A 26,353-nucleotide genomic window follows, 5' to 3' on the forward strand; every position below is an offset into this window, starting at 1 on the left:
CTGTAATATGGGAATACTCTTACCTGTGAGGAAGAAATAAAAGGGCCTATACATCAAACATAGTGTTTGGAAGAGAGAACACATTCCGTTAGCTGCTTTTATTCTTTTGTGCTTCTTAGTTTGATAGTCTCTTCAGGCCAAAGCAATTTTGTCAAAATATTATCCACTATAGGAATGAAATTTTGAACCAGTTTGTATTCCCAACCTACCTACTTCACTTCTACCCAGTGAATAAGCAGCAGATTGAGAGGCTTTAGGTAAAAGATTGCTGACCCTTGTACCACACTGGTTTCTTTCTCAGGAATTCTAGGAAGGAAACATGAATTAAAAAATGCGAATACTCAATATCTTTCTTCTGTTTTTTATAAGTAATGCTATGTGTTATATCAGAAATTAAAATTAGCAAAAGTTTCATTTGTATAAAAAGTTATTTTAACGTGAACCACTGGGTTGCCATTTGAAGGAATATATACTTGAGCAAGGTGAATCTTAATATGGGAATTTTCGACAAAGATTTTGACACATTCTTAACTATCAGGCTCTATCTGGTACCCAAATAATATGGACCTGAAGATGAGAGGCAGTACCACCAGTATTTTAAAGAGCTTGGCAGACACAATTGCTGGCTATACTTAAATATGTGCTTTCTTTTATCCGGGACAAACACTTGCTTTATAAAGGCTTGTCTCCTTGTGGACCTAATTCCTTACACCTACTAGGAAAGAGGGTTCTGATCAGAGCAAGGTTAAAATTAGCTCAGTGCAATGACTAGGGGCTGGTCCTTAGAATCTACTTGGCCGCTCATCTATTGAACCTTTTTATTAACAGTGCATAGTTTATTTAGCACTATAGATATCTTTTAATTATTTTGGAAGAAAATGGATTTCTGAAGTATACTGTAATTAAAATATTTTTTAAATTAATGTTTGAACTGACAATATCACACAGCCTATTATTATGCAAAGTTCCTTTATAAAGTAGTTCAAACTACATTTCCATGCACAACAGGGAAGGGTGGCTTGCTTAGGTGAGCGGATGCCATAGACCACCGGTGAAGTGAGTTTGGAAAAGCTGATAACAGGGAGAGGTGGGCAAGATGGCAGAGCAGGGAGATGGGGAACTCGTATCCTGTCACAGACACAGCAAAATTACAGCTGCTTTCAGAGCTACCATCTATGAGAGTGACATGAAGACTAGCAGAAAAGATTTTCTGCAACTAAAGACAGAAAGAAGGAGCTGCCATGAAACAAGAAGGAGGGGCAGAATCCAATACTGTCAGGACCCTCACCCGTGGATCTGCAACTCACAAATAAGAGGAATATTACAATCACAGAAGTCCTCTCCAAGGGGTCCAATCTCACACTTGTCTCCCTGGCCTGTGTGTCCTACACCTAAAATATGAGCCCCTATAACATCTGGCTTTGAAAACCAGCAAGGTTTGCATTAGGGAGAGCAGGAGGGCTTTTTTTCACTCTTAAGTGGCATGTACAAAAATCTCACACACTTCAAGTCCCAGAAGTCTGAAAGAAGCCTGGATCAAAACTACTTACTAATCTCTGAGAGCCTCTGGAGAGGCGGGGGGGCAATAGGAGCACCCTTGGTGCCGTTTTAGGGAGCTTGCTCTAACCATGTGGACACAGGCACTGCAAAGTGCAACTTCAGTGTCCTCTTTCCGTCCTATTAGGCTTCCCTAGCGGCTCATCTCAGACGGTAAACAATCTGCTTGCAATACAGGAGACCCAGGTTCAATCCCTGTCAGGAAGATCCCCTGGAGGAGGGAATGGCAACACACTCCATATCCTTGCCTGGAGAATCCCACGGACAGAGGAGCCTGGAGGGCTACAGTCCACGAGGTCACAGAGAGACACAACTGAGCAACTCTATCCTAATAGTGCTTGGTACTCGGCACCAGCCCCAGATATGCCCCTCCGGCCCAAGTCATGCAGACAGCTCTGTGGGGACTCAGCCCCACCACTGAACTAAGGAATAAGACCAAGCCTCAGAAAAGAACTAAACAAAGTGTAGATAAGCATTCTACCCAATACAGAGTTCAAGATAATGATCATAAAAATGCATGGATAAACACAGAATTTCACCAAAGAGTTAGAAAATATAAAGAAGAACCAAACAGATCTGAAGAACACGGTAAGTGAGGTGAAAAGTACACCAGAATGATCAGCAGATTGGATGACGAGTGAAGTGGAGTGAAAGGCACTCAGTCGTGCCCGACTCTTTGCGACCCCATGGATTATACAGTCCATGGAATTCTCCAGGCCAGAATACTGGGTAGCCTTTCCCTTCTCCAGGGAATCTTCCCAACCCAGCGATCAAATCCAGGTCTCCCACATTGCAGGTGGATTCTCTACCAGCTGAGCCACAAGGGGAGCCCAGAGGAATAGATACGTAATCTTATCTAATGGAAATCACACAAGCTGAACAGAAAAATGAAAAAAGGATTAAAAAAAATACAGATAGTTTGAGGCCTCTTAGACAATACTGTATGTACTAACATTAAAGAGAAAAATACATTTCTGAATCCATTCTCCCAGGCCAGCATCACCCTGATACCAAAATGAGATAAAGATACCATTAAAAAAAAATTATAGGCCAAATCACTGGTGAATATAGATGCAAAAACTCTCAACAAAATGTTAGCAAACCAAACTCAACAAAACATTAAAATGATCATAAGCCATGATCAAATGGGATTTACAGCAGGGAATGCAAGGATGCTTAATATCTGCAAATCAATTAATATGATACTTCACATTAACAGACTTAGCAATAAAATATCTCAATAGACACAAAAATCTTCTGCCAAAATTCTACACTGGTTCATGATTAAAAACTCTCAACAAAGTGGGTATTGAGGGAAAATGCCTCAATATATAAATATGACATATCCACAGCTAACATGATAGTCAATAGTGTAAAGCTAAAAGTATCCTCCTTAAGATTAAGAACAATACAAGGATGCCCACTCCATCACTTTTATTTAACATAGTACTGAAAGTCCTAACTATAATAGTCAGGGCAGGAAAGAAATAAAAGGAATCCAAACTGGAAAGAAGCAGTAAAACCATTACTGTTTACAGACGGCATGATATTATATATAGAAAATCCTAAAGATATCACTCCCCCCCAAAAAAACACTATTAAAACTATAAGTGAATTTGGTAAAGTTTCACAATACAATATTAATATACAGGAATCTACTGCATTTCTATAAACTATCAATGAACTATCAGGAAGGAATTAAAACAATCCTACCTATAACTGTATCAAAAGAATAAAATACCTAGGAGTCTAACCAAAGAGGTACAAGACTTGTATCATGGAAACTAGAGGACATTAATGAAAGAAACTGAAGAAAATAAAAACAGTTAAAAAGCTATTTCATGCTCATGAAATGGAAGAATCAATATTGTTAAAATGAACATACTACTCAAGGCTCATCTACAGATTCAATGCAATCCCTAACAAAAAGCGTTTTTCACAGGAATAATAATTCTAAAATTTGTATGGAAACACAAAAGACCCTGAGTAGCCAAGGCGATCTTGAGAAAGAAGAACAAACTTGCAAGTATAATGCCCCTTGATTTCAAACTGTACTGTGAAGCTACAGTAATCAAAAAAGTAGGTACTGGCACAAAAACAGACACAAAGATCAATGGAACAGAATATAATGCCCCAAATCAACCCAAGCTTATATGGTCAGTTGATTTATAACAATGGAAGCAAGGATATGTCAATACATGAGGAAAAAGAGTCTTTCCAATAAATGGTACTGGAGAAACTAAACAGCTGCATGCATAAGAAACTGACGACTTTCTCATACCATATACAGAAAATAACCTCAAGATGGATTAAAGACTCAATTGTAAGTCCTAAAACAATGAACTCCGAGAAGAAAATATAGGCAGTAGGCTCTCTGACATCAGTATTAGTAACACATTTTTCAAAATGTCTCCTCAGGGAATGGAAACAAAAGCAAAAATAAACAAATGGGCTACACCAAACTAAAAATCTTTCGCATGGCGGAAGAAACTGTCAATGAAACAAAAAGGCAACCCACTGAACGGGAGAAATATCTGCAAGTAATATGTCCAATAAGGAGCTGATATCCAAAATATACAAGGAAACCATACAAGTCAACATAAAAAACTCCAAACAATCCAATTTAAAAAATGGGCAGAGGAACTGAATAGACATTTGTCCAAAGAAGACATACAGATGGCCAAGAGAAACTTGAAAAGATGCTCAACATCTCTAATCATCAAAAGGAGATGCAAATCAAAACCACAGTGAGAATTTGCCTCACACCTGTGACAATGGCTATCATCAAAGATACCATAAACAACAAATGTTGGGGAGGACGTGGAGAAAAGGGAACCCTCCTTGGTAGGATTGTAAATTGGTATGTGTGTGCTCAGTCACTCAGTCATGTCTGACTCTTTGTGGCTCCATGAACCTCCTGCCCGGCTCCTCTGTCATGGACTTCTCCAGGCAAGAATACTGGAATGTGTTGATATTCCTTACTCCAAGGGATCTTCCCAACCCAGGGATTGACCCTTATCTCTTGAATCTCTTACAATGGCAGGTAGATTCTTTACCACTAGTGCCATTGGTATAGGCAATTACAATTACCCAATTTTTATAGATTCCTATTAAAAGTAAAAAATAGAACTGCCAAATGATTCAACAATTTTACTTCCGGGTATTTGCTCAAAAAACCCAAAACACTAATTCCAAACAATGCATGCATTCCCATGTTCATAGCAGGGGTATTAGCCACAATAAAAAAAATAGCCAAGATATGGAAGCAACCTAAGTCAGACTGAAACAGAAATGCTATAATATCTTACTTATATGTGGAATCTAAAAGCAAAACAAACAAACTAAACAAAAAAAGACATAGATACAGAGAACAAATGTGTGGTTGCCAGAGTGGAAGGAAGTGGGGGTCATAAAATAAGGGAAGGGGATTTAAGAGGTACAAATGTTCAGTTATAGAATAAGCCAATGGGATGTACTATATAAATAGGAACATGGTGATATAATATTTTAATAACTGTAAGGGGACAGATGATCACTAGATTTATTGTGATCATCTCATAATGTATGCAAATATCAAATCTCTATGTAGTACACCTGAAACTGACATAATATTATATGCCAACTCTATTTCAAGAAAAGTTTACAGGAAACCTGGATGCTAGTCTTGGATCTTTTAGTAATAGGTTTATGATTAGTCATATAACCTTACTGGGCCTCAGGCCACCTCTCAGAACATGAAGGGCTAAACTAAATTACATCCAAGGGTTCTGGAAAATTCTATGAATCCGAAATTTGACATAATGTACATTTTAAAGGCATATTTTAATTATATTTGACTTTATGGAAACAGTCCAACAAACTTGTGGTGGTAGCTTGGGCCAAAGGATAAAGGGCGGATTTCCCAAGTAACAAAAAGGTAGCTTAAGGAAACGTGATGATCTGAAAGCGTGACCCTGCATTTATAGTGCAAGCATACTCTGTTGGGAGGTGGAAGTTTCGTTTTTTCTGTTCTCTCAGCCACAGCACCTGAAGGAGATCTGCTTACCTATTGCATTCTCTGTGTTACTAATTTTCAAAGACTGAAGCACTGGCTATCTCAAGTGGCTCAGTGGTAAAGAATGTGTCTGCCAATGCAGGAGATGCATGCTCAATTCCTGGGTTGGGAAGATCCCCTGGAGGAGAGAATGGCGGCTCACTCCAGTATTCTTGCCAGAAAACCCCATGGACAGAGCAGCCTGATGGGTTCCTCTACAGTCCATGGGGTCACAGAGTCAGAACATAACTTAGTGACGGAGCACGCATACACTGGATGAAATAGCAGTAGCTTTCCCAAGAAGAGCATTAAAACACGCCCCAAGGCATAAAGGAAATCTAGGCAGAGTCGCCCTACTTGTAATAGCTGGACAACAGCAAAACAGAAATGACAAATATTTTCTCTAAACAAAATAGCACAGGATTCAACTAGGCAATCCATGTCACATGGGATGGCATAAAATCATTTCTTTATTTTTGACATTTTTTAAACTGGTAAGAAATAGTTTTCCAAATAATTCAAGATTTAAGTATACAGCCATGGTCTGTATAATGAGATTTCAGTAGCCCATATTTACTTAAATTGAGGCTATTTATGGAAGTCCTGATAAGGTCTGTAGTAAAAAGAAAAATTCTATAAGTGAAGATGGAAGGAAGGAAGAGGGGGAAGCAAGGGAAGGAGGGAGGGAAGGCAAGAAAAAATCCTGGACTGAGAGAACTGTTTGGGTCCTCTTCTATAAGATAAACTGAGCCAAACTGGGGTGCAGGAGAGTATGCTTTCTCTATTCCAGTTACAGTTCTCAACCAGATACACCAAAAGAGGCAAAAGACCCATAATAAAACTTTTAATAGCTGAGTAAATGAGTACACCAACTATTAGACCCTCTAGACATGCATAAGCCCTAGGTTGTTCTGTCTCCATCATTTTCCAGTATTCCCTTATTGCCAGACATCGCTTCACAGCTTGAGATACTGACCTCAAACTGACCTATGAGATACTGACCTCAAACTCTGTGTTCAGCAAACAACGTACACAGCTCTATTCTATAGCAACTGGGTACAATAACAAAGCTGAAGCGGGGTATAAAGGAGACATAAAATCAGCATCAAATTCAAAAAGAAGAAAAACATGAAGTTGTTGTGTATTAAACACGTTTATTTACATCTACAAAGAACTAGATTTACATTGAATAATTACACATTTAGAAAATAAAAGCTTTTTAGTGTAAAACACAGCTTTAGTGTAAGAAAACAGGCAGTAAAAAGGATAATCTTTAGAGAGAGAGAGTAAATTAGCAGTTGCTGGAACTCAGAGTAGGAATGGAGAGTATTTGCAAATGGGCCACAAGGGTTCTTATTAAAGTGATGGAAATGTTCTAAAATTGGATTGTGGTGGTGATTGTATAATTTGTGGTGAACAGATTATACCTCAACAAAGTTTTTAAGGAATTTTAAAAAGAAAAGGCCCCCAAAATATGTGTATCTATATTTTCTAGTTTTCTTTATTAATTGTGTGACAGTTATGTTTTTAAATTACATTTTAAGGAACTGCATGTCAGAAATGCTTTTCTTTCTATGCTTATCTTTACCTATTCAGTAAAAGTCCCCCAATTAGTCAAAACTATATTTCATTTTTACTCTAGTTTTGGGAAACTATTAACATTTAAAAACAGTTTATTCTTTTTTAATGACTTCCCTATTTTATGACTTTTCTTTTAAGCCCTAAGTACAAAAAAGTTGTGTCCAAGTAAAGGTTGGATTGTGGGTCAATTTAAGGAAAATGTATATACCTATTACAAATTCTTAAAACTTTTCTAGTCAAAATAATATGTATTTTCTGGGTAATGTCTTATTATTTTAATAACACACAAACTACAGTCATACCCAAGTTCATGTAATCTGGAGCCTCATTTTCCTCACTTTCAAGAATAAAACCACATTAGTTTATAGTTGCACATAGTCCAAGACCTAATCAGATGGTGCATGTGAAAATACTTCGAAAATTAAAGGTGCTATGTAAGAATCGTTATCATTATTACCATGAATTCCAAGATATGGGGGAATGCTGATTAAAAGGGACACTTTTTTCCCTGATAGCTCAGCTAGTAAAGAATCTGCCTGCAACGTGGGAGACCCCGGTTGGATTCCTGGGTCAGGAAGATCTGCTGGAGAGGGGATAGGCTACCCACTCCAGTATTCTTGGGCTTTCCTTGTGGCTCAGCTGGTAACAAATCCATCCGCAATGCGGGAGACCTGGGTTCGATCCCAGGAGAAGTCAAAGGCTACCCACTCCAGTATTCTGGCCTGGAGAATTCCATGGACTGTATAATCCATGGGGTCACAGAGAGTTTGACATGACTGAGCGACTTTCACTATAAATAGTATTTTACTACTATAATTCATAATTAAATCTGTTTTTAACTTAGTTGTTCCTACCATCTGAATGCAAAGGAATAGGAAAAATTTATCTGTCTGAATTTAAGGAAGTTTCTCTTTCAACAGAGAAAGAAAAAGCAATATTACTGCTGTGACTCAAATAACATTTTTGGACATGAAATACTGCTGCTGCTAAGTTGCTTCAGTTGTGTCCGACTCTGAAATACTAACGTGCCCAAATATTCAGGAAGAACTGACTTACTGCATTAGTGAAAGCAAGTTAAATTTTTTAAGGGCACAGAAGGCTTCTATTCTACAAAGTAGTTTTGAACTGTACTCCTCAACATTTCCTAACCAAAAAAAAAAAAAAAAAAAAAGATAACTTTTGTGAGAATTACATTTCACTGTGTAAAAGTACTATCAAGTTCAGGAAACATTAAGAATAATCTTAATTAAAAGCTTGTCTGATATCACACTGTTGTTAAAACCTCTTTTCTCACTAGTTATCCACAGTTTTATTACTTATCTGTCTCTCCACATTACATAGTAATATCATAGATTTCTTTTCCTTCATCTATGTCTGAAGCTTAAGAAAGAACCATGGCATCTGTTTTGTTCCATAGGATACAGAGGGAGAAACGATGGAAACTTGTTACTGTCTGGGTGATGCCTATCCAAGTGACACAGAGAATGGAAAGGCTGGACAATGAGTTAAATAGGGACGTCAGAGTTTGAAAATTATTCAGCCAGGAGCACAGAGGTGTGGCCCTGTTGTAAGATGTTTTACTTAAGATTTTATTCATAATATTAAGCACTATTATGTATAATATTAAGCACTTAGTAACCACTAAGCCATCTATATTAATGGTCAAACATATCAATTCAGAACAAAGAACCTAGAAAAAGCGATTTGTCTTATCTTTTTTCATTTGATTCCACCTGCCATTTGCACAAGTGATAATTAAGAGACAGTCTTTTCATCCTTGTTTTCCTTCCCAAGGTCACCACACCTGTCATGAAAAGTGTCCATAACCCCATTTTCTCTGTAACTTGCTTTTAGACGTAAAACTCAGTTCTGTGGCTAGTGACAAGAAACATAAGGAAATACATATTTTCTTAAATTAAAATTGAGTAAAAGATGTGCAAAGCAGTGTTCATAGAGGAGATAGTTTCATTTTAATTTTTTAAAAAGACATTTAACTTTCAGTTTAGAGGAAGATGAGAAAAAGAGCTCCATACTTTTCAATTTTTAATTACAACATGAACAAAAGTTTGGATTATTTTATGGAAATAATTTGCAAATGAAAGTACACTTGTGATTTCCCTTAATAGAGAATTAGCACTGATACATTTTTACTCAAAGGGCTACTTACATTTCAGATTGTCTATTGAAATGTGAAATGTAAACGTATTATTTCTCTTCCCTACAGTACTTATTTTATTTTCTAGTGATATTAAAATTGATTTTACTACCTATGATATACTTTAAATTATTTTCCTTCATCAGATAATCGGTTTCTTTCCCTTAAGATTTAATTTCTATGTGTAATCTCATTAATATAAAGAAGTACTGTATGCAATGGTTTTGTACTGCTAAGTACTTCACATAATTCCGCTTATTCTAGTACTTAAATACTTAAAACACCACATAGATGGAGTTCAGTATAAGTTGACACTTCACTTTCTTTTGCTTATTGACTCAGTAAATGTTTAAAATGAGTTTAAATGACACAGAGAGAATCATATATGGCAAAATTCTACTCTCTGAGATGTGATCAGATTAATTTATGAAAGTGTTTGCATTCTAGTCACACTTTTGAGATGTTAGACAAATAAACCTTGTAATTTTTAAAGAAATGGTTACATACTGGAAGACTTTTAATCAAATGGCTTATAATCAGATCTTAATATCCTAATACATGGTATACTTGAACTTCACCCTTTCTGAGACCTGGGTTTGATCCCTGGGTTGGGGAGATCCCCTGGAGAAGGGAAAGGCTACCCACTCCAGTATTCTGGCCTGGAGAATTCCATGGACTGTATAGTCCATGGGGTTGCAAAGAGTTGGACATGACTGAGTGACTTTCACTCACTCACTTATTTGACCCACAAAATCTATAGCTCAGCGTTTAGCCTAATATGACACACATCAGGGGCATTAATGTGAGGAGAGAGTGCGACTTAGCAATGAACTATAAATGTATGCCGTTGATGAGATACACTGAAACATTCAGAATCATCTTTTTTCAGTTTATTTCCGGAAAGCTAGACCAATCATTTCATTTGATTTAAGAGGACATGGCTATTTTCAACACTACTAATAAATAGAAGATGTTTTTCCCTTTCATGGAAGGGATCTGTCATTGCAAGTGTTTATATAAAATTTTCAGGGACATGGAATACATCTTGGCACAAAGTAAACTACCTTATTCAGAAGTGAAATTATGATGTTTATTTCTGGGAGCACTGCCACCTAAAAATAGCCTGTCTAGTCACCTTATAGTGTATTCTTTTATTTCATGGGTGGAAGTTCAGGGCTGAGTCTGTGTTTATTTGTGCCTCGCTTGACCTAATGGCCAAAAATGCCTGATGCCTTAAAGTACATCTCCTCTAAGAATATAATACGGTTATACCCTGTCAATTGGTCATCTGGTATTTCTCCCTGCTCCCTCACACAACCTCTAGTCAGGCCACTTGCTTTGGTGTCCTGTGAAAACACATGGCCTTCTGTGCTGTAAACTTTTCCTGGAATGGCCTTTCCCCCAGCAGCCTTTTCTCATCTCTCTATTTAACCCCCAGCCTATTCTCTCAGCTCTAGCTTGAGCTCTGTCTTCTTAGGGCCCCACTACACCATCAGCTCCAAATGCTCTCTTTTTGAAATGCTGAGAATCCTTCTGCATGATTTAGAATTTAATACCATTCTAAAAGATTTCACTTGCTGTTCTTCATATGTATGAATCTTCTCACTCAGGAGAAGGCAAGAAGTTCTTTGAGGGTAGGAATCACACCTCATATTTCTACACCCCACAAAAAGTGTTTAGGAAATTTTTGCTAGATAAAACTTTTGCTGCATGTGATGTGACCATAAATCCACTGGATTAAAAAATCAAATTTATGTCATAGAAAACAAAGAAGGTGAGTGAGTGGATTAATTGGTGATAAAAGAGTTCATCCAAAATTTATCTTAAGCCTTGGAAAGACACGTCCACTGCCTCTAGATTTATGATGCTTGCTCTGTCGCTTCACTCATGTCTGACTCTGTGACTCTAAGGACTGCGTCTCGCCAGGCTCCTTTGTCGACATCAGTCGTTGTCCCTTAATGTTCTGAAGGGATTGGCTCCAGGATCCCCTGTGGATACCAAAATCCTCAAATCCTCAAGTCCCAGATATAAAATAGCATAATATTTGCATATAACCTAAGTGTCTGCCTACAATGCAGAAGACCTGGGTTCGATCCCTGAGTCAGGAAGATCCTCTGGAGAAGGAAATGGCAACCCACTCCAGTACTCTTGCCTGAAAAATCCCATGGATGGAGGAGCCTGGTAGGCTATAGTCCATGGGGTTGTAAAGAGTCAGACTTCACTTGGTCTTGGTAGACTTTAAATCATCTCTTCTTTGCTTATGATATCCAATACAATGAAAATGCGACATAAATAGGTGTGAATACAGCACATATGTAAATAGTTGTCAGCACAATGTAAATGTGATGTAAATTGCTTCTGTGTCAAAGTCGTCGTTTTTCTAACAGCATTTGCCCACATTCGTGTCCCTGTGTCACACTTTGGCGATTCTCACAACACTGGAAACTTTTTCATTAGTATTTGCTATCATAATCTGTGATCAGCAATCCTTGATGTTACTACCATGACTCACTGAAGAGTCAGACGATAGCATTTTTTAGCAATCAAATATGTTTTAATTAAGGTATGTACATTGTTTTTCAGACATAATGCTTTTTCATACTTTATAGATACAGTGTGGTATATACATGCCTTCCCTAGTGGCTTGGTGGTAGAGCATCTGCCTGCTAAACAAGAAATGTGGGTTCAGTCCCTGGGTCAGGAAGATCCCCTGGAGAAAGAAATGGCAACCCACTGCCGTATTCTTGCCTGGAAAGTCCCACTGACAGAACAGCCTGGGGGCTATAGTTATGGGGTTGCAAAAGAGTCAGACACAAGTTAGTGACTAAACAACAATAGGCTATACATAACTTCCATATGCAAGCCAAGAAATTCCTGTCACTTGCTTTATTGTGATACCCACTTTATTGCAATAGTCTGGAATTGAACCCGCAGTATCTCTCAGGAATGCCTGTATTGTGACTGCACCTGTTATGTTCAGTTAGCATTTATCAGATTGGATTTTCTTTAGCTCTCTGAATAACTTATTTTCTCAGAAATCAATACTATCTATCACAACTAATAATTTGTATCAATTTTCATTCTTTTGGAGAATAAATGAAGATGACACATTTAATAATAATCCTAGTAGGGTATGGCAACCCACTCCAATATTCCTGCCTGGAAAATCCAGTGGACAGAGGAGCCTGGTGTGCTACAGTCCACAGGGTTGCAAAGAGTCGGACATGACTCAGAGACCAACACTGTACTGACTAGTAAGGTATGTCTAGAGAAAAGGCTGTATTAAAATGAGGCCATTTTGAGTGCTCACCCAGTACAGAGTCCTGATTCACTTTGGTTACTGAGGACACAAGGCCGTAGGATAGCAGGGTTTTCCCCAGGCAACCTCTGCAGCATAAACTGCTGTGGCCACAAATGGCAGCGTTGCCCAGTGATCCCACAGCTATTCTATTTCAGTCATGTGTGTGGCTTGGCAGCAAGATGCTCTTGAAAAGTTTTCATCTTCCATGGGGTTTCCCTTTGGAGTTAAGCTTTCCCCTTTCATAATAATGAAACAAAACTCTGCTGACTGAGCAACAGGTGTTTCACCTCATTTCTTTCTTTAATCATCTCTTAGTCCCTATTTTTTTTTTTTTAAGTTGGTGTACATAGTCTTCCACGTCACTTCCATGTGACACACAGTGACTGAGCAGCTGGGAAAATGCTGTGAGAGTGGTATGGACACACACATGTACAGCACATAGACCCTGTTGCACTAACGTGGTTGTCAGTGTAGGCAGAGTTCTCACAATGTGCTACTGCATTGCCCCATCCTGGGCAATTCACATCACGGAACTGTGCCACAGGTGAAATGAGAGGTGACCTTTGTCCTCCATTTGGCAAGAGCCAGACCCTTGTTGTGCCCAACCAGGGTGCCGTGGTTTAGGAAAATTATGGAGAAAGTGGATATGATTTAGCAGTTTGCACTAAAAATGATTTTAGAGGTTAAGGGGTGGGGCTTTTCAATTTAGAAGAGAAATGGTAAGTTAGAGCAGACTACTTCAGATTCACAAAGGTTTAGTGTGAGGAGGACTGAAAACTGTTTGCTGTCTGCACTCATGACAGATCAGAAGGTAAGGCGCTTAGTGGTTTGGGGGAATTCAATACAAGCTCTCATTGTAGGTCATTTGAAGACCTCAGGCTCTTTCTTATATTGGGGAAATGCTTGTATTCTCAGGACTTGGCCTAACCGTGGTAGAAAAGAGGAAAATTATTTCATCCCTTCCCTTTTCTATAGGCAAAGCCGAAAATGATCAATGGGTCACTGATCATCAGATCAGTGGATCAATGGATCAGTTATTATTAGCATATTTTAATAATAATAATAACACTGCCAACACTTACTCACCTGTTATGTGGTAGGCACTGTTTTAAGGAGTTTAACTCATTCAATCTTTGCAATCTGTTAGGCACATACCCTTTTATTATTCTCAATAAAAAACCTCTGAGGCTCAAGAGGTTTAAGTAAATGACTAATCACACACAGTTGGCAAGATCTGAATCCAGAAAGACTGATTCCAGAGTTCTAGCCTTTTTCTACCATGTCATACTGTCTCATGTCTATTTTTCCCTCCACAGATATTTTAACACTAATCTAGGAGCCACAAAAGAGAAAAGAGACTCTCTGAAGGTTTGACAGAGGAAGACGTGAACAGTGGATAATCATAAATACAGGTTCTTGAATTCTAACACACTGTTTTAAAAAAAGAAATCAAAGGTATGCATATGATAATGCAGTGTGACACTTGTTTGATTTTATAATGGTGGCTGTTATTGGCGTGACAGAATTAAATAGTTTTAGAAGTCGGAATGATTAAAAAAGAAATTCTAGTTTAAAAATCAGTAGTTCTGGGCAATAACAACAGCTCTTTCAGTGACCTGTGATCCTAGGTCACTTATATGCATTATTCTTCATCCCTGTGAAATGTGGATTATCCCTCCCAGAGTAGTTATAAAGGGAAAATTATACACAGGATATGAGAGCAATTTGAAAATTATAAATCTGGGTTCAAATAAAAAGCTTTATTATTTTAGTAAGAAAATAATATCAATTTATCAAGAAACATTACTATCAGTTTACTAATAAACTGTCTTGCAATAGTTCATTTTATGAGAAGTGTACCAAAACACTTTAGGATATTTATGTCAGTGCCTTAATGTGTTGATCGTCTGTCTTAGAAATTCTAAGACATTCAGGAAGTCTTGCTCTTTGTTCCATGTGCTGAGCACATGTTGCTCATACTCTATGGGCTTACTTATTTCTTTGCATGATTGCCTGTCCCAGAAGACTGTGAGTCCCTACAGGCAGTGGCTATTTTCTATTAAACTTTGTATGTCTCAGCAGAGAGCTGGCTACATAAATATAAAATAAATGATGCAGAAAGAATATAATCCAAGAAGACAGAGATCATGTCTTCCATATCACTGTTCCTATATTTTATCCAAGTACGGTGTTCTGGAGTAGGTTTGAAATGCTGAATAGATTAAATACTTAACATTTAAAGCCACCACCACATAGCAGTGCTAGATTAATAAATTTGACTTGTATCAGTCTACTCCAGGGGCTTCCCTGGTGGCTCAGACAGTAAATGATTCTCCTACAATGCAGGAGACCTGGGTTCAATCAGTGGGTTGGGAAGATCCCCTGGAGAAGGGAACAGCTACCTACTCTAGTATTCTGGCCTGGAGAATTCCATGGACAGAGGAGCCTGGCGGGCTACAGTCCGTGGGGTCGCAAAGTTGGACACAACTGGGCGACTTTCACACACACAATCTACTTTGAAAATCAAGTGCCTCTCTGACAAGAGCAAATAAGAGTAAATTTGAAATGTGACCATAAAGGAATGAAATTAATTTTCACTTGTGATTTGTAAAAATCAATCTCCTTATTTTACACTTATGTCTTGTAAATTAAGAGGATAACATAGATGTCTTACAGCAATGCTTATAGCTTTAACAATTATGTCATACATTAAAAAAAAAAGTTATTTCACGGAAGGTGCTATTATAAATGGAATGTGATCTTCCGGAAAATATTCTGTAAGCAGGTAGCCCTGAATAAGTAAGAAAGCAATTCTTCAAAATAAAATATGTACAGAAAATAAAGCATATACCAGTCACAGAAAGGAAAGCAGTATAAATGACTTCCCAAAGGTAATGGGTGTGAATAAGACATGTCTGAGAGTAGTTGAAATCAGTTATGCTAAAAGTATTTATGAAATAGACTGAATAACTTAAGAACAGAACTCCCATTCATATAAGGCCTTTACTTCAGGCTTCTTGTCTCATCACTGAAGAAATATTTAAGTTTCTATTATTTTCCAAAATTATGTTCTCATCTCTAAAAGTTGGCAGTAGATCATTTCAGTAATTCATCTGTCTGAAAAATACCCCTGCATCTAAATTCATCTAAATTGACATAAGTGATAAAAAAAATGCTAAGAACTGTTTGAAGGGTATTAAGCAAAATAACATGAACATGATCCGTATATCAAATGATAATAAAACTACACTTCTAACTTCTAATAGGAAATGGGGTTCATAAATGCAAATTTCTTAGTTCTACATACCCAATTCAAGAGTTTATAATCTTCTAATCTATATCTGGGAACATTTTTAAAAAGACTACTGTTATAAAAATTGTGGTAGTTTTTATAATGTCACTTATCTGATCAACATCACTACTGAAGTAAGGGTTGGTAGGTCCAAGGTATAAATATTATGTACTTGGTATTGAGAGAGTCAATTCCTAGGCAGGTTGATAAGAAGTCCGGGTGTCCCCAGGGAGAGAGGGGTCTGGAATTCTCAAGGAGGAGGAAAGGACAAACTTTTTTTTCCTCTACATTCCTTAGGATTATAGAACAATAATGTATCCTGCCTGAGGACAGTCTCTGGAAAAAAAACCTTCTGGCTAATCCTGTTATCTTAAAATGTAAATTATGGCAGTGGGTCTAGTGAGGTCTTTACAACCTCCAGACATTCTTTTGACTCCCTGTAATAAGTAGTCAAAAAGTGCATAACTCCATCGCTAACACTAGCAAGGGGGCACTCTTTCTGCCCCTTCTGATGTCTATGTCAGAAGCTTTCTCTATCCCTTTTATACTTTAATAAAACTTTATTACACAAAGGCTCTGAGTGATCAAGCCTCGTCTCTGGCCTCTGAATTCTTCTTCTCCGGAGCCCAAGAATCCCAGTGTCTTTCGTGGTTCAGTAACACATTCGCATGCATTACTCTGTATACATATGTAAAATGAGTTCATGTGAAGGATATACTGCATAAAATAGCACTCTATAAAATCAACAGATATATCTCACGTGCACCATTTGCAGAGCGGAGTGAAGGGAAAAATTCTGTAATCACACCAGGACTGGGCTCTGTCTAGACCCACCTCCTCCCTATGCAGGGTGTGAGTCCTGCTGTAACGGGTAGTCTTTACTGTCTGCTGGTTAATTAATGGTAGCCATTAGAGCCTCCTGGGTGGCCACCCGTGTCCTCACCATGATTCCCTATCAGTATGTGTAATTGCGGTCAAAGGGTTGAGGCCAAGCTCCTAATTTTGGAATCACCAAATACATGTAAAAATGAATCATCACAGAGAAGAATATTTTTCATACCCAGTAATTAATATTATAGGATAGTTAGTAAGTGGTAAGAACTGGGGTAGTGGATTCTAGGGTAATAGTGATCACTGAAATGGCTAGTCTACATTGAACAGTGAAGATAACTTGGATATTTGGATTATCGCACCTGTTCTGGGAAGTGCAAGATCACACAAGACGACAGCACTTCAGAGGTTAGGGACATACCCTTCTACCTGGGATGTACTAGTTATACCTTATACCTAGTTATAACCTATGATTTCCATTAGTCTACAAACATTTGTGTAAAAGTGTGAAATAGAATATCCATGAGAAGAAAGTTAGGGTGAGCTACTTCCAATTCCCCTCCTGGGATGAAGAGTATAATAAATATGTATGTACTCAACCATGCACTTGCATACAAACACATATAAATCGTGTCTTTTTAAACTGCATCACCTTTAAAATGCCCACTTTGTGTGGATGCGCATGTGAATTCAGTCCTGTCTGACTCTTTGCGACCCCGTGGACTGTAGCCCGCCAGGCTCTTCTGTCCATGGGATTTTCCAGGCAAAATTACTGGAGTGGGTTTCCATTTCCTTCTCTGGGGGATCTTCCTGACCCAGGGATTGAACTTGTGTCTCTTGAGTCTCCTGCATTGGTAGGTGGGTTCTTTACCAACTGTCTACTTTAAACCTTTCTTAATTGGGTGGGTGGTTGTGCCTCCTCACATTTTTGAGGGAATTTTCTAGAAGTTTTCCACTATCAGCTTGGCATTTGATTATGCAGCTTGAAGGGGTTTCAGTGTCTTTAAGTGATTTCTAAAATTTCAAAAATCCTAAATTCTTGTATTTCATAAAAGATCTCACCGGTAACTCAAAGGCTCCCAGTTTGAAGTTATCAGACCTTTTAGGAGACCACAGTCATAATGTTGATATTTTTATGGCCAACTAAAACAGCTCTTTTGTTGTACAAAGTCTTTAAAAATAATACTGAAGAAACTATAACAGACATAAAATTGATATCGAGAAGATTCTGTCCTTTATGCTGTTTCATAGAGAGAGGGGTTTAGACACAAAGAACAATATAAATAATCACACCAGACAACAAACACTTCATGGTTAGGAGTACCATGCTCTATGCTCTATGTCCCAACACTCCCCAGTGCAAAGATGTTCATGTATAACACTGTCATTAAGTCTTCACCAGCTATATGAAGTTATATTTCATCACAAAGTCAATATTTTTGAAAAATAAATCTAAGATTGCATTAGTTTAGCAGGGTTCAGAAAAGAAAGAGGTTTTTTTCCTAGGCCCTTACTTGATTTTCACTCCTATAACTGAAAATATTTGATCCTCAGAGGCACAGAATGAGTCAGGAGTGAAGTCAGAAGCACTATTACTGCAGTACCTCCAGCCAGTGTTAAGGGAAGTATAATGCAAGTTCAACGCAATACCTGATGGCTCTAAACACTTCTTGTCTAATATTTAAGTAAATAACATAGTTGTGCCTATCCAGCTCAAAAATCCCTACTGTAGCACAAATGGACAAACATAAAAATAGTTACTGTTGCCATCAAGATTTTTGGAAGGGGATTTCAAACTGCTTTTATGGAAGGGGATTTCTCCTGTCACCTGATGGCAACAGTAACTATTTACTGAACTGTGCAGTCTCAGGGAGTTCCTAACATACTGTACTGGTGTCTAATATCAGGGACTCCTCCACGTTCAGAAGAGGTAGACATTAATTGGATCCTCAAATATGGTTTTATCTACACAGTCTGGAAAGCAGCAACTAGAATACATTTTTTTTTCTAGTTTTGGTTGCAATGTGTCAGTTTTTAAACTTATATTTTAAACAGACACAATAGAACATGCTTTCATTTGGTTTACCCCACTTTGATGCAATGAGTTTAATGTATAAACTTATATCAAAATGTCTTATTCATCTTAACACTTAGCTGTGTGTGTGTACATAAAATAGAAATGTGTGTGAAATATATAAAATATTCAAACCATACTATCTAATACAGCTCTCTATATATGTACTGTAATCTCAATAGGTACTTATAACTACAGAATCACAGAGTAACTACACCATTTGCTTAATTTTTAAAGGAGTGGTGAGAATAATTATATGTTATATGCATAGGTATATACTACATGTAAATATGCTTCATCTCCATTTATATATACATAAATTCATATTTTAATTATTATGATTATAGAGTGAATAATTAAGTTAGTGAGCACTGCTCAGAACTTAGGAAGTAAATAAAGATCACAGAAGCTCAGCCGGGTAAAAAGTGCTTTATGACTCCTCATTAAGTAAATGTGTTTACCTTCCATTTATTATGAAGAGGTTTTCTAAAAAGTAAATTGATGTTTATTTTTTGTTTAATGATTACATATTTCACTGTTGAAAATAAGCTGATATGAAGTTACTGGTATGGATTTAGGAACAAGAGTAATGAATGATATATAGAGAAGAATAAAGAATCTTTAGGAGAAAAGAAATTAAAAAAGAAGACAGCACTTTCAAAAGCATTTAAAGAATGATTACCTACCAGTTCTACTCGTCCGAAACCTCCAACTCCAAGGGTGTCAATGATGTTGAAATCAGACAGCTTCAGGTTGGCGAAGAAAGCAGCTTCAGCTTCATATCTGGAGTTTTTGATGCGAAAAAATGGAAATTTCTTAGAGGTGCAAACACGAGTACCACGTACAACTGTACCGGAATGACATGACTGTGAAACAGGGTTTACCTGCTTAAATTCCATCTTGCTTTTAGAGTCTGCGTTTTCTCATACTCATAATTTTTTGTTTTTGGTCCCAGTTGTGCAGAATAACCTAGATTTGAGCTTGTTTTTTCAAAGTAGAAAAATACAAAGTACCCAGTGCATGCCAGTCATGGACTTATAAATCCAGTTATCAAATCAGAGTTACATCTCGGTGTTTTTCTACGCGTCTTCTTGTGAGCACAGACTGTTTGTGTAGTTCTTTTTTGGTTTTGTTTTGGATTGTTTGGTTTTGCTTGGTTTTGTTTTTGCCGTTCAGGTTTTGGATGGCAGTTTCTCATTAGGTTCCCTTATCCACAGGCTGGCAGTGGCTCCTATTAATAATTATTAAAAGCGGCAAGATCATTGAGGTCTCTGGAGCGCAGTCACAGCCAGGTTTTACGAAAACAGATCCAAAAAGCTGAGGACTGATGTGGAAATATCTGAAATGGATGGTTTCGGAAGCATATTCACATTCCTAAAAAGTGTCTTCCCTTCGTTTGTGATTACCCACTGACTCTCAGCTAGTAATCCCAGTGTCTTTAGGCTTGCCAGTTTCTTATATGAGTGGTGTGAAGGAGCACAGGCTAGCCTTCAAAAGTCTAACTCTTCGGACAGGCAAACTGGACCCACGCAAGTGGCCAAAATAAGTGTCTCCTGATGAGACAAGTGAATATGAGCTGCTTAAAATATCGCCTTGTTAAAAGGCCCTACTATTTTTAGAAAGGGCAGGAAGGCATAAAGATGATCCTCCCACTCGCTAAAGTCAGGTCAGGGAGTAATTCAGCTGTCTCAAAAATAAAGTATTTGAATAGCTATGTGTAATCCATGACCTTCCACCAGGCAGTACCTGATGCAGTCGTATGCTATAATAGACATGATGAACGTGCCTGAAATAATGATACTAACACAGCTGGTTTATGTCGGGTTTTGGAAAAAATTATCCACAGGCACGTTTGGTGTTAAGCTGTGCTAACATGTTAGCTATTCCATTATAATCAAACACAAATTCGGACTCCCCACTTGGGAGAAATGTGAACTAGCTTTCTAGGTGAGCTTTCAACAGTTTCCAGTTTACGAGGACAGTTCTGGTTTTTCACGCATCAATTCTTAAAAGACTCATGAGAAGGTAAAAATAACATTACTTCTCCTTATTAGCTGATTATGGGAAATCAACTCCTTCCAGTACACCTCTATAAATAAGACTGCTAGTCAATCTGAATGCTATTTGTAGACTGATCTCATTAACTACACAATCGAGAGATCCACATAATACTTCAGGAGATGGTTTACTAGAATGGAACCTAAGCAACAAATGTGCATTTCTAGCATTCCAACGGGGTCCCTGCTTTTGGAAAATTAAAGCTCCATCCCATTTAAAGGGTCAATGGCACAGTTCACTCCAACAGGTGTCTAAAAGGGACATCTGTTGGGATCAGACCCAGTGACAGTTTGTATGTGTTCAAGCATTTCCTGGCAGTCAAATTCTTAATGACATTGTTTTTGAATAATATCCCATGTGCTTGCTAGATTTAGAAATTTCAGATACTAAGGGAATAAACTGTTTCAGACTACTCTGACACCATTTTATAGATTTACAATAAGGTGTTATTACTTATAGCTCTTGAGATGTGCCCCCCCACCCACCCACAGCCTTATGTTTGAACTCTGTAAAATTGGTCTGGAAATATCCAAACAAGTCATCTTCAGCCATTTGCTGCACATCAGAACTTCCTGAGCATCTTTTAGAAACCACTTAATAGGGGTCCCACCACAGGTCAAGTTAATCAGCGATTGATCCAAGAAAATCAGTAGTTTTCCAATGAGTCTGGAGTGTGATGCATTCATGGAAAGAGTATTGGGGACTCTTATCACTTGGTCTTGACTCCTATCCCTGTTGTCCTAGAACCATAGGAATGAACAATAGCTTTGTAAGGGCTAACACGGTTTAAAAAAATACATTGATAAATAAAGACATATACAGAACGCAAAACTTTACTAATTACTTTGCTATTATTTCTAGGTGAATTTTTAAAATACTTCCTTTAATTGGGTGATTTTTTTGTAGTGGTTGGTGAAATACCTTTTGAAGGGCACTTTGGTAATTGTGCACTTAATCCTTCATTCTGTTCCTACCGGCCTCAGGTCATGATTTTTGGGGAAGACAAAGAATGTAAGAACGCTGTCAGAGCACTTTCTTTTCCAAGCAAGGAAATGTTGTTGCTTAGTATTTCATGTCTTTTTTTTTCTCTTTAAGGTTACTCTTTAGGAAGTCTCTTCATCATGGAGACTCTGTACACCTTTCCTTTTTGAATAAATAGCTATGTTTTTTAACATGGAAATCACCATCTGAAGAGACATTTGTAAAAAAGCCAAACTAGAGATGCTTTAGCTTCTTTAGGTGTCTAACCACTCCAGCTCATAACGTGAAGGGATATTTTCATTCTTTCTTGTTACTTAGAAATTATTTGAAAATAACTTGAATACATCAGTTATGTTTTACAGCCCTTACAGTTGATGATTTTGAATGACAAAGGAGACAAAATAAGTTGGCTAGGTAAATGGCTCTTGTCCTATAAAACATGTTTTGTCTAAAGGACGTAAATGTGGAGCATGAGTTTGTAGCTTACTTACTATTGCAGCCTACCAGGTCCAAGGAATTAGGCCCAGACTCACTCAAATCTAAAATACATCTGTACAAAAGTGTTTATGAGAGGGACAGTTCCCTCTCATAAATACATATCAGTAAGGCAACCCTGAATATTTCTTGGAAGGACTGAAGCTGAAGCTCTAATACTTTGGCCACCTGATGCAAAGACCTGGCTCATTGGAAAAGACCCTGATGCTCAGAAAGATTGAGGGCAGGAGGAGAAGGGGACGACAGAGGATGAGATGGTTGATGGCATCATTGACTCAATGGGCTTGAGTTTGAGCAAATTCCGGGAACTAGTGAAGGACAGGGCAGCCTAGTGTGCTGCAGTCTATGAGGGTAGTAAAGAGTCAGGCACAACTGAGCAGCTGAACAACAGGGCATACAGTTCCTGATGTTCGACTGCTTAAAATCTGGCAAGAAGTAGGAAGTATATTTTCCAGTGTTCCTTAACTTAGAGGTACAAATTTTTAAAAATAATACTATTATTTACAGTTGACCCTTGAACAGTGCAAAGGTTAGGGGTGCTGACCCTCCAACAATCAGAAACTCATGTATAATTAATAGTGGGCCTTCCATAGCCACAGTTTTCCCGTATCTACAGCTCCACATCTGCCGGTTCAACCAAGTGCATCATGTAGTATTTACTACTGAAAAAAATCTGCAGATCAGAGGATCCTCACAGTTCACACTCATATTGTTCAAGGGTCAACTGTATTGAATGAACAAATGAATACAAGTATATTCATTAACTTTTTAAACACAGGGTGAGAGCAATGGATTCTCTTCCTTGAAAGTGCAAATACTGACATACTCTGTGACTTCAAGGAGCTTACAAACCCTCAAAATAGGTTAACAACATGAAAATAACTACAACAAGAGAATAAGTGTGTGGGGTGAAACAGATAATATATCATTTCTTAAACATCATTGGAGAAGGAAATGGCAACCCACTCCAGTGTTCTTGCCTGGAAAATCCCAGGGACGGGGGAGCCTGGTGGGCTGCTGTCTACGGGATCACACAGAGTTGGACATGACTGAAGCAACTTAGCAGCAGCAGCAGCAGTATTTCTTAAACGTGCCTGACAATATGATTCACCTGGCGCTTTGATGATCAGAATCCACAATCTCTAATCTGTACAGGGTACTCTAACTAGTGACATATGGAAATTGTAAGAACTGCTAGAAAGAAACAAAGTTGCCTACACTTTCACCTTCTCTTTTCATTTCTCCTTATACACCAAAGGAAGTTCTAAAAGCAATGAGCATGTAAATAAAGCTGCAGCTGTAAAGATGATGAGACCAAGACACATATGCAAAATCTAGAAACAAAAATAATACTAGAATAATCTTAACCTATCTTTCTCTTCTAGTATCTCTTCCAAAACCACATCTCTTCTAGTATCACCAACTTACACAAATCAAGAGTAAGATTCAGATGTCCTTTATTATTCACAATTTTTTTTTTTTGTTTTTTTGCTGTTGCCATAGGTCAATGAATCAACTCTGTCATCATTTCAAGACAACAGAATTGGGTTCTAGTCTTTATGACTGATCACTACTATTAAGAAGCAAATGTCTCTTCTTAATAGTGAAAACAAAGTACAACCCAGGATAAAAATGTATGAAACTTAAAATTTTATCTTCATGTTGATAGTACAATAGCAGAAATGGCTCAGTGTTAATTTACAAAGCAAATAATAGTAGATGCATTTTGAAAGTAAGGTCCAAGAATCCAAAGGGACATCCAGATGGGATACAAAAGCCAGTAACTAAAAGACAACGAAACAAAAGGCTAGTGCGGCCCTATTTACTCTAGCAAAATCTTTAATTTAAATCTGCTTCAGAAGTCTACTCTTAAGTGTCTCCAAGTAAAATCAAACAGAATCCTAGTATATTTTAACCCACATGCAGATCAGTCACCACTGCTTTCCTGTGCTATCTCCCCTTGGGTGTATTTTTATTTCCTGTTGAGTTTAGTTTTATCAGACTTTGGGGGAATCTATAAAATGTTTCAGTAAATACACACAAACTCTCATCTATGACTAAGTTTTTTACTCTATAACTTTTAATAGTAAGATGAGATTCAAGGAGACAATGTTGATGCTAGACTTAAAAATAATGCAAGAGCACATCCTAGCCTACAAGCAGAAGCTCGTGACTTGTGATCCTGGCTCTGCCGGTGACTTAGGACTTCCAAGTCATGAATTCTTCAACATTTAGGCCTTTGCAACAGTATCAACATACACTTAAGTAAGTAGGGAGAAGTTGTATAGATATAGTCAGAATCCTAGCTTACTTAAACGTCCAGATGAATGCCTAGGAATCCTTTCACTTTTTATGTGATCAAAGAACATTAATACTTATAAATAAATATTTACAGAAATAGTTAAAGGAGGTAAGAAATCTTCAACAGTTAGCCTTAAGCACAAAATATATACCTGGTCTAGGACACACACAAGCTATAATGCTGGCCATCTACTGAATAAACACTTACTTTGGTACATGGGATTTTAGGCAGGACTAATTCCTGATTTAACAAAACTTGGCGCATTAATTTTTAATCTTGAAGAGCAAATACAAATTCAGCCAGACATTAACTATATATACAGAGAAAACAGAATTGAAAACTGGACCAATAATACTTGTTTAACACAGATGTGATCTGGGTTTAAACTACTGGGACTATCACCTCATTGTGCTACATTAACATTTTGTGAATATGAACATAGTTACTACATGTCCTATTCCCTGATTCTAAAATGTTTGGAATTAAATAAGCTTAGTCATTAAAAGAAAAATGGATAGTCCTTAAATCTGTAAGCAAGTCATCAGTCATCTCTTATTAATATAATTGTTTTATTTGAAAGTCTTATTGTTAAACTAACTTTAAAAGCAGAATCTTCTGACTTCATTAGAAAACTGTGAACTATTTTATTTTTTTAAGGTTTAAAAGGGAGTTATTTCCTGTTGAAATAATGTTTTTCAAACAACATTTTAATGAAAATCTATTATTACTATACGTTTTGGGGGAAAAAACTCTTTAAATATTAGAAACCCTATTCATATACTTCTAAACAAAAAGAAATGATCTTTAATTTTGTCTGGTTGTAAAGCATACAAGTATAGTCAGTGTCTTTTAGGAATGGTGGCAAAAACTTGAAGAAATAAAAAGTTTGAAAGTAACTTAATGAATATAAAGTATTTCATTATGTCAATTTTCTCCAGAAAGTATAATCTTTTCTTCAGGGAATTTGAGATAGCATTAGTTTGCTTTCTGTACTTTCAAAATTGTGTTTTTTTCAGAAAAGTCTTTTTTTAAAGTACTTTAGCCATGAAATAGTTCTACTTATTTTTCAAATGCATTCCCTTGAGAAGATACAGCCAACAGGAATAGACAAGAAAATTGCATTACTCATATCTGCTGCCTAATAAGAATGATAGTAATGCAATTTTTTTTTTAATTTAAGAAGCACTTTCTTCCAAGGACTCTAAAATGTCTCTCATTTAATTTATCCTTCCTGATTCTCTGTGAAGATGGGATAACAGGTATTTTTACTTCTATTTTGCAACTGGGTAGACCAGCTGCTGCTAAGTGATTGATTTCAGTAATTAAGCACTAGAAGAACTGGAACTAAAAACCTTGGGCGTGCTTCACATTGTACCATGTTTACACTTATTCTCTAAAATTTAATTTCATCTTAAGATAGAGAATCAGACAACTTTAAAGATGCTTTTATCTCAAAGTAGTAAGATACTATCGTGGTTCAAAATCTAGATCAACACCACTGAGAGGTCCTCTCATCCAACCTTCACATTTTAAAAAAATGAAAGAACTAAGTCCAGAGATAGCAAGTGACTTAGCCAAAGTCACAAAAGTGCAGGTGTAAGTGACTGGCATTTTGACTTACTATCTGTAATCCTTTTTACTATCTGATTCTATCATCACAGTTTTTTTTTTTAATTATGGTATTTGTAAAATA

General features: G+C 37.2%; 1 protein-coding gene across 4 annotated transcripts in view; it reads right to left on the minus strand.

The window, feature by feature from the left end:
• Positions 1 to 26,353, minus strand: part of PRKG1 (protein kinase cGMP-dependent 1) — a 1,392,774-nt gene that overhangs the window by 36,467 nt on the left and 1,329,954 nt on the right. For all 4 annotated transcript variants that reach the window (XM_004020002.6, XM_015103265.4, XM_042238622.1 and 1 more), the window contains one exon: positions 19,511 to 19,607. In XM_004020002.6, coding sequence (XP_004020051.3) covers positions 19,511 to 19,607 — 97 coding nt within the window. The remainder of the gene's footprint in view (positions 1 to 19,510; positions 19,608 to 26,353) is intronic.

This window comes from Ovis aries, chromosome 22 (genome assembly GCF_016772045.2).
Source record: "Ovis aries strain OAR_USU_Benz2616 breed Rambouillet chromosome 22, ARS-UI_Ramb_v3.0, whole genome shotgun sequence".
Taxonomy (NCBI): domain Eukaryota; kingdom Metazoa; phylum Chordata; class Mammalia; order Artiodactyla; family Bovidae; genus Ovis; species Ovis aries.